The sequence below is a fragment of the Oncorhynchus keta genome, chromosome 33 (assembly GCF_023373465.1).
Source record: "Oncorhynchus keta strain PuntledgeMale-10-30-2019 chromosome 33, Oket_V2, whole genome shotgun sequence".
NCBI classification, from domain to species: Eukaryota; Metazoa; Chordata; class Actinopteri; order Salmoniformes; family Salmonidae; genus Oncorhynchus; species Oncorhynchus keta.
This window is the reverse complement of record NC_068453.1, coordinates 13,294,458-13,304,106: the sequence shown is the minus strand read 5'-3', so window position 1 is coordinate 13,304,106 and position 9,649 is coordinate 13,294,458. Positions and strand designations below refer to the sequence as shown.

Here is a 9,649-nt window from a genome sequence, read left to right as displayed (position 1 = left end):
CAATTAAAATGCCATTTTTTTCATGTTTAATTTATCGTTTGACAGCATTAGTGTTAGGGGATATGTGTGTATCTATTATATTGCGTCTTTGTGTTATAACCAGCGTTTTGTTACAAGCTCATACAAATGGTTTTTACTCTACTTTAAGTGCTCACTTATGAAATTCATCCACTTTTCTATGTTCCAAAGAGGGAGAGTCCAACTTTACACATTAAAGGAACTTTATTCTACAGAAATAAGCTTTGTGGTTTTACATGAGGGTCCATCTGTTGTAAGGGTTAAAGTTCACAGTTAGCAGTCTGTCATACCCACGGTGTTCCGCACAGTAGGTTGAAGTTGCCGCTAACCTACCTGATACAAGATCAGATATACATATTCCCCCTAATGGTTAAAGTTATGATCGGGAATAGTTCAATCTGATCCTAGATCTGTGGTTGTTGGCTACTCTGACAGAGCTTGGGGGTCTAGTATCTACTGTAGTCAGGAGTATGTGAGAGGCCGTGTGGCACGCAGCAGTCTGTGCACGGCGTCGACGAACAGGTGGTGAGAGCGTCGGTCCTGTCCGGCGGGGGACATGCCGTCTCGGAGCATGTGCAGGAAGGTGGAGTGGAACTCGCTGCCGGGGTCCAGCTCTGGAGAGAACGCCTCACTGTGTTCCTTGATCCTCAGCCTTTGGCTCCTCCGGGCCCCCAGCAGGTACACACACCACGAGTCATCTCTGACCGGGACCGGGTCTAGGTGCTCACACACCTGGGAGAGAGGTTAATCCTACTGTACACACACCACAACGACACTGGGATGGCTACTAGGTGCTCACACACCTGGGAGAGAGGTTAATCCTACTGTACACACCACAACGACACTGGGATGGCTGCTAGGTGCTCACACACCTGGGAGAGCGGTTAATCCTACTGTACACACACCACAACGACACTGGGATGGCTACTAGGTGCTCACACACCTGGGAGAGAGGTTAATCCTACTGTACACACACCACAACGACACTGGGATGGCTGCTAGGTGCTCACACACCTGGGAGAGAGGTTAATCCTACTGTACACACACACCACAATGACACTGGGATGGCTACTAGGTGCTCACACACCTGGGAGAGAGGTTAATCCTACTGTACACACACAACAACGACACTGGGATGGCTGCTAGGTGCTCTCACACTTTGGAGAGAAGGTATCAATAGTAGGGTGAATATCCTGTCCATCTGCACGGACAAAGTACTGTGCAAGGAAATGTCAGTACTAGAGGTGAATCTCAACCAAATCTAGTCTGTCCAGTCAACCAGCTCAGTGTTTCCCCTATATGCACTGCAGCTCTTTCCTTGTTCCTGATTCTGAAGCTACTTCTGTTACTTTCTGGGGAGGTCCTCTATCCAAGGACTCAGAGTGTGTGTGTGAGGACGTGAGTGTGTTTAAACCGTATGCATCTCTAAGTGTGAGTGTACCTGCAGCACCAGACGCTCGTGGCCACACTGCGTGTTCCACTGGCTCCAGGAGAAGGCGAAGGCAGAGGAGAGCAGGGCCATCTGTTCATACACAGCATGTTCTATCAGAGGGTCCTGGAGAAAAGGTTAATGTTATGACAAGCTTTTCAACAACACCATTTAAGCCTAACCAGATTTTCAGATCCACATTTTTTTTTAGAGGGTCCTACAAGGGAGGAGAAAGATACCGCATCCAACGTTTCTACACTCCAACCTAGTGTATTTATTTTTCGTGAAAATGAAACGTCCCATTTTCAGGACCCTGTCTTTCATAGATGATTCATAAAAATCCAAATAACTTCACAGATCTTCATTGTAAAGGGTTTAAACACTGTTTCCCATGCTTGTTCAATGAACAATTAATGAACATGCACCTGTGGAATGTTCGTTAAGACACTAACAGCTTACAGACAGTAGGCAATTAAGGTCACAGTTATGAAAACTTAGGACACTAAAGAGGCCTTTCTACTGACTCTGAAAAACACCAAAAGAAAAATGTCCAGGGTTCCTGCTCATCTGCGTGAACATGCCTTAGGCATGAGGACTGCAGATGTGGCCAGGGCAATAAATTGCAATGTCCGTACTGTGTGATGTCTAAGACAGCTACAGGGAGACAGCACGGACAGCTGATCGTCCTCGCAGTGGCAGACCACATGTAACAGCTGCACAGGATCGGTACATCCGAACATCACACCTGCAGGACAGGTACAGGATGGCAACAACTGCCCGAGTTACACCAGGAACACACAATCCCTCCATCAGTGCTCAGACTGTCCGCAATAGGCTGAGAGAGGCTGGACTGAGGGGTCGTAGGCCTGTTGTAAGGCAGGTCCTCACCAGACATCACAATGTCGCCTTTGGGCACGAACCCACAGTTGCTGGACCAGACAGGACTGGCAAAAAAGTACGAGTCGCGGTTTTGTCTCACCAGGGGTGGTTGGATTTGTGTTTATCTTCGAAGGAATGAGCATTACACCAAGGCCTGGACTCTGGAGCGGAATTGGGGTGGTTCTGGTCTGGGGTGGTCTGTCACAGCATCATCGGACTGAGCTTGTTGTCATTGCAGGCAATCTCAATGCTGTGCGTTACAGGGAAGACATCCTCCTCCCTCATGTGGTACCCTTCCTACAGGCTCATCCTGACATGACCCTCCAGCATGACAATGCCACCAGCCATGCTGCTCATTCTGTGCGTGATTTCCTGCAAGACAGGAATGTCAGTCTTCTGCCATGGCCAGCGAAGAGCCCGGATCTCAATCCCATTGAGCACGTCTGGGACCTGTTGGATCAGAGGGTGAGGGCTAGGGCCATTCCCCCCAGAAATGTCCGGGAACTTGCAAGTGCCTTGGTGGAAGAGTGTGGTAACATCTCACAGCAATAACTGGCAAATCTTGTGCAGTCCATGAGGAGATGCACTGCAGTACTACATGCAGCTGGTGGCCACACCAGATACTGATTGTTACTTTTTCTTTTGACCTCCCCCTTTGTTCAGGGACACATTATTCAATTTGTTCGTCACATGTCTGTGGAACTTGTTCAGTTTGTCTCAGTTGTTGAATCTTGTTATGTTCATACAAATATTTACACATGTTAAGTTTGCTGAAAATAACGTTTTCTTTTTTGGCTGAGTTTAGGTTTTTGTTGCTATACAGGTTCAACAGTGTTACAAGCAACATGAATTGTGTGCCCACATTGCTTTGTGCAACATCATGCATCATCTAATCCACAGTATGCTGATGGCACTCACCTTTGCGTTTACGCTGACATATTTGTCGGAGTATTGGTTGACGAAGATGTTGACCCCGGCGCTGACCATGGCTTTCTGCAGTTCAGAGGGACTCATCCACTGGCCCAGGATGTGGTTCAGTCCTCTCTCCTGGTCTGACTGGAGCATACACTTGCTGCCCTGTCAGAGAGATTAATCAGGATGCATTATCTCATGGATTTGGGTAATTCCTCAATACAATAATAGCCTTGTTTCCTTCATTACCACTGAAAACATTGTCTAGATTTCCACAATACTGTTTCCCCAGATATGAATCACTGAAGAATGTTCACGAATAGAGGAAGCCATTTTAAACTGTTGCGATGCACCCAACAGTGTCTGGAGGAGATGGAGCATGACAGATAGCGAGTTCTTGCCTTGATGGTGATGCTGACTTCAGTGAGGGCTGCGGTGATGGTGAGCAGTGCAGAGTCCTGGCCCAGTGGTCTGAGCTCCCAGCTCTGGAACGGCATGTTGGCATACGAGTCCTGTAGAAGCGTGAAGGCGTAGAATGAGTCCATCTTGAACGAGATCTTCCGCTCTGCCTGGTCGTATGACGTCTCACTGATGCAGTCGGTCTTCCAGTGCTGACCTATTGATTGCCAGAATTTTTTGATGTGTTGACTAGACATCATGGCTCTCAATGTAGAAAAGGGAATCATGTCAACTCCACACATTTCTATCTGAAAGTTCTGTACTTTCTGGGTAGAGTGCCTCCCCCACAAGGTAGGAACTACATTCAGATTCTGGCATATGTTAAATACTTGAATCACTATCAGTCCCATGTGGAGCCCGTCTAGGTGTCTCTCACCTTCAGGGTCCCAGCGGGCCACCTGGGGGTCCTCCAGGAATAGGACAGAGTCAGGCAGGGTGACTGTGACCCCTACAGGGGGACTGGTCAAGACCCCACTGTCCTCCAGCTTCATGGAGGCAGAGCCCTGGATCTGAGTCTGCTCTGTGGGGTAGGGGAACGGCTGCAGCCCTGTGTCCAACAGCTGGGGGTTGGGGAGAGACACTGATGTTAACTCAGAGAAATAAAGCTGGTTCTGTTACTTTCCTCAAGTTTATCTAGTCCTCTTGATTAATGCATCATATACTTTATCAAGGAGTTTACACATTCAGTAACCCACAGACGGGGTGCCCAGTGAAAGTCCATGGAGTAGGAAGGGAAACTGCTGTCAGAAAGGGCACTTTCTGAACTATACTGAACATAAATATAAACCCAACATGCAACAATTTCACCGAGTTCCATGAGCTACAGTTCAAAGGAAACCAGTCAATTGAAATAAATTAGGCCCGAAATCTATGGATTTCACAAAAGTGGGCAGGGGCGTAGCCATGGGAGGGCATAGGCCCACCCATTGGGGAGCCAGGTCCAGGAGGTCAGAATGAGTTTTTTTTCCCCACAAAAGGGGTTTATTACAGACAAAATACTCTTCAGTTTCATCAGCTGTCCGGGTAGCTGGTCTCAGACGATCCAGCAGGTGAAGAAGCCAGGTGTAAAGGTCCTGGGCTGGCGTGGTTACACGTGGTCTACAGTTGTGAGGCCAGTTGGACGTACTGCCAAATTCTCTAAAACAACATTGGAGGCGGCTTATGGTAGAAATTAATATTCAATTATCTGCCAACAGCTTTGGTGGACATTCCTGCAGGCAATGCCAATTGCACGCTCCCTCAACTTGAGACATCTGTGGCATTGTGTTGTGTGACAACTTTACGTGTTGCGTTTTATATTTTTGTTCAGCATAGGTGCTGTACTTGGTCGTTTTGGTTCACCTCTCTCATCTCCCATCCATTGAGTTGTTGGGACTGTGGCGGCAGACGGAAGACATCGCAGTAGAAGACTCCTCCCAGGGGTGTGTACTGTTGAAGGTCAACCACCTGACCCTCATAGCTGTCAATCACTGGGTCCATTGGGGTAGGGGTGGAGTCTCCCTCACCTGGACAAGACACACGTACAGGTGAACATGGGAATCACAATATGGAATGAAAGGGGCAGGTTAATTCACAAGCCGTGTTTTATAGTAACATGGCTAGGGTTGCAAAATTCTGGAAACTTTCCCCAAATTCTATTTTTTCCCAGCAATCTTGTTTGAAGGACTTCTGGATTTCCTACTTATTCCTTTCCTGATTCCAGGAATGTTGCAACCCTAAACATGACACTAAAAAGAATACAAACAGAACAGTGAAATATATAAAGGGACTGTTATGTTATGTTAAATGTTAAATGTCACCTGAGTCATCTCCCTCTAACATTGTATCTATCTGACTCCCATTCTCCTCCAGCTTCTGTTGCGCATCATCCAGCTGCTTCTGACCACTCCTCCCCTCCTCCTTCATAGATATCACACTCACCGCACTCTGACACGCATACACATTCACACATGGATACGCACACAGACGTTAGCCTATGTCACTTTTTAAAATTGAATTAATTCATCCTTTTTGTTTCCAGCTTACCTTCCTGCCTTCAGACCCTCTGACAGACTGCACCTCTTCTTCTGCACCTTCCTGCTGTGTGCTCCCTCTCCTGTCACCATCTCCCTCCGTCTCCCCACACTCCCCCACGGGGGTCGCTCCCTCCAGAAGGGGTTCCTCCCTGGTCCCCAGGCCCAGGGACATCCTGCTGGGGTTCTGGCTTTTCAGGTTAGCCAGGTGAGACAAGTGGTCGTAGTGGGTGTGGAGGATTCTCACAGCGACGTCACTGACTGCCAGCTGTTTGGGCAGCTCAAAGCCCAGTCCCACCTCCTCGAACTGGAACCCTTTAAACCTGGAGAGCCACAGAGAGAGAAACACTAAATTGTTCTGTTTTTTTTCTTTACCCAACACATCCATAAGAATGGGTTTGAGTAGAAAAAGACTGTTAGCAAGGAGACTAGATAGAAAGTCTAGTTGTGTGAAGTGAATAGAACAAAAGTCAGACATACGTCTGTGACGTGCCTTGGGTTCTTGTTAAGGTTGGCCCACAGACACAGTGTGATGATGTCATCCTGGACCACTGTCTGCATGTTCCCCGTCTCAATGTCTGAGTGAGCATTGGCCCACTGTGGCCAGGGAGAAACACACAGACCTCAGCAAAACATGCTCATGTTACATTACAAAACTTAAATACAGTTGTTTCCTAAAACTGTCAGACATGTCTTAAACATCATCAGTACCCCTACCTTGAGTATCTCCTCAGTGCTGTGGTCAAGTTTGGATTGGATGAGAGTCTGGATGGAGAGCAGGGTCTCCTGGTACCTCAGGGCATCAGCTGGTTCAGGCTCGTCCCTCAGCATACCCTCCAGCTCCTCTAACAGCTGCAGGCGGAGATGAAGTGCAGCCGTGTTTATGTTCATCCATTTGGTAGAATCCTTATACAGATCAATACCGGTCTCAAATAGAAGTGCTCTTGACAGAGTCCTGTTAAGTGGGCTCAAACAGGAACAAGTGTTTTCAAATGCAAAACTGAATTGAGCGTTCTTATCGGACACATTCAGAACCGGTAGAATCCCCTTCTCCTGTTTCATGTCTCCATAATGTTACCCTGGTGTTTAATCGTAAACCCACCCGTAGCGCCAGGGCACACTCCTTTAGAATCGGTTTGATCTGGACCTCTGGGTCCTCGCACCACAGGTTGATGAAGGTGTTGATCTCCTGCTGGACTGACGGATCTGGACTCCCGTCACAACACATGTACCTGTCCCACTAGGGAGAAAGCGAGCAGTGTTTAACTATGTCAAATGGGGCTCATCTGATTTATTTATCTACATCTACCAAGGCCATTACGGTAGTCTCTTGGACACGGTGTCTGGTAAAACCATAACATGAAGGCTCGGACTAGCATAGCTAATATCTTAGTAACTACACAAAAGTCAGAGTTAGAGCTTTAGAACAATCACGCACCTTGGCTTTCGCTCTGGAGTCAGTCTCCCACTTGGTGACTGCAGTCTGGTTCTCTTCCACTAGATGACGCAGTTCATTCAGCTCATCCTCTCTGCGATCTTTGTCCTGTCACAGAAAGCAAGCAATGATCACTCTTTTTCATTAGAACATTACGGACAGGTTTAACTTCAAGAGCCCTCTCTGTACACAAACACACTGATAACCATGAATGATGATGGTCAGTGATGGTAATACCTTTAGTTCCAGTTTCTGATGCTCCTCCTGCTCCTTTCTCTCTCTCTCCAGCCTCTCTTGCTCCTCTTTCTCAGCCAGGAGTCGAGCCTCCTCTACACAGTCAGAGGGGGAAAGGAGTCATGGGTCAAACATACAGTACACTCATGGGGCTACTTCAATAGTGTGTATCTGATGTATTACTGATGTATCACTGTGCATACTATTGAAGCATCTATGATACAAATGGCAGTTCAATAAAACAGATCAAATGGCACAAATGCGCACACAGACATACAACAATTAGCATATGACAGAGGTGTCGTCATGGATTGAATGATAATGAGAAATGACCAGTACCATCTTCCTTCTGTCTTCTCTCATCCTCCTCTTTCTGAAGTTGCTCCTTTTCAGCCTTACTGAGCTTGCCTCCTTTCTTTTGGGCAGACTTGAGCCAAATCAACAATTCAACATGATGAACGAATGTAATCAATTGTGATCATAGACATCTGCAAACTACTGAATTCTTGCAAGTTGTGGGCATTACAAAAGTGAGTATGAAGGTAAAGAGCATGGCTATCTAAAGAATTTCAACTCTGAGATGCTGGGGAGAAACTGAGAACGTGATGTTATATTCAATTTAGCTAGCTATATCTTCTTGGCCTAGCTTGTTAAATCTCTCATTAATCAATATTATGCTATTCATAACAGTAGTTAACAGAAATACCTTTGCATCCTTGGGTGGCTAACAGGGAGAGAACATACAGAATCGAAAGTTAGGGAATAGAGTATTTAGCTGTAGCAAGAAAAGGCTGAACGAAGCAAAAAGAGAGAAACACAGACTTTCAGGAGCATCATAATTGCAGTAGCTAGCTAACGTTAGCTAGATTACTTAGTTGGCTAAACCAGAGTTAGCTAACGTTAGCTATGTAGCCAGTTTGTTGCCAGAGCAAGTAACTTATGCAACTAGCTGTATCTAGCTACTTAACATCTTAACAACCTAACCAGATATTCATTTTCTAACTCACTAGTTAGATAAAGTAGCTAACATTTGTTTGAAAACTGCTCACCATTTTCTCTTGGTGGGATATCTGTCAGCTTTCAACTCTTTTCGCGTCCAAGTTACCATGGAAACGGTAACGCACGCACAGTAGGTCAATATTTTGCTTTGCGACATGTACAACGATTTATGGCGTTGTTTATGAACTCTTTTTTTATGTTTACATTTTTATTATGAACACAAATACATTTTTTTTTTTAAATATACAAACAAGAGCACATAAACCTAACAGACGGGGGTTTTACATATCAAGATTAATTTTCAATTTGTTAGATACTTTTATGGTGCGTGTTACTTTTTTGTTTTTACATTTACTGATCATTTAAAAAAAATATTTAAATTTATCTTAAATAATGTGAAAAGGGGTTTGTTCTCTGCCCACTTAATTTTATGGACAAAGAATATTCCATGAAAAGATAAACAAATTAACAATGAAAGTTAAATCAGGGACCATGGGATATTTTGGTTCAAAATAAAACATAATATCAGAGTCTTTCAAATGAACCTTAACAGTTATTTTAAAATAAAATCTTCTAACTCACACCAAAATCTTCTAACGTAAGAGCAGTCCCAAAATAAATGGTCAAGAGTCTCTGGGTCACAATCACAAAATACACATTTGTTATCAATAGCTATTTTAAATCTGTATATAATAAAGGTCTTTACAGGATCGATTCTATGAATGAGTTTGTATGATACTTATTTCACCTTATTAGATATACAATATTTACCAGACAACAATGAAACTTTGTTCCAGTTCCCTTGTCCTAGGGCTGCATTCCAGTACATTTTAGCAGAGGGAATAGTAACACATTGACATAGTTTCCTTTATATACATGTTATAGTTTTAAAATGTCAATTCCTTCTAGTTGTATTGAGGCTACAGAATCCTCAACAGTTGCACTTGGAGTACTGTTATATTCTCCTAAAAGAAGAATAGCACCTTTAGGGACAGCTCTAACAACAATTTGATACTCCTCAGGAGTGAATGTAACATTGTGTGTTCAAAAATTCTGGATAATCATATAGTTGTCCATTATTCAATAATTGTTTAACCCAAATAATGTTGTCAAACCAGTTATGGAAAAACAAAGACTTGTTTTTGTATTTTATGTCTTTATTATTCCAGATTGTACTCCTATGAGGGGGAAAATTGTGTTTGTACATGATGTTCCAAGTTAGAAGTACTTGTTTATGAAAGTTTGCAAGCTTAATAGGGATTTTACCAATAT

The 9,649-nt window shown here is 44.6% G+C and overlaps 1 protein-coding gene across 8 annotated transcripts; it reads right to left on the bottom strand.

Moving 5' to 3' along the window:
• Nucleotides 1-203: 203 nt before the first annotated feature.
• Nucleotides 204-8,543, bottom strand: dnai7 (dynein axonemal intermediate chain 7). Of its 8 annotated transcripts, XM_052492006.1 has the most exons (17): nucleotides 8,428-8,543; nucleotides 8,085-8,102; nucleotides 7,718-7,805; nucleotides 7,382-7,473; nucleotides 7,148-7,252; nucleotides 6,812-6,949; nucleotides 6,427-6,561; nucleotides 6,203-6,306; nucleotides 5,723-6,032; nucleotides 5,497-5,623; nucleotides 5,039-5,202; nucleotides 4,074-4,257; nucleotides 3,640-3,854; nucleotides 3,245-3,403; nucleotides 1,460-1,573; nucleotides 962-1,032; nucleotides 686-890 (listed from the first exon to the last, which is right to left on the bottom strand). In XM_052492006.1, exons 1-17 carry the CDS (start codon nucleotides 8,428-8,430, stop codon nucleotides 875-877), a joined length of 2,043 nt encoding a protein of 680 aa, XP_052347966.1. In that variant the 5' UTR covers nucleotides 8,431-8,543; the 3' UTR covers nucleotides 686-874. The 8 variants fall into 8 exon arrangements, 7 of the variants coding, with proteins under 7 accessions (XP_035604677.1, XP_035604678.1, XP_052347965.1 ...); XM_035748784.2 differs by lacking the exon at nucleotides 962-1,032 and having other exon boundaries at nucleotides 204-750; XM_052492005.1 differs by lacking the exon at nucleotides 962-1,032 and having other exon boundaries at nucleotides 598-821.
• Between the last annotated feature and the right edge of the window lie 1,106 nt (nucleotides 8,544-9,649).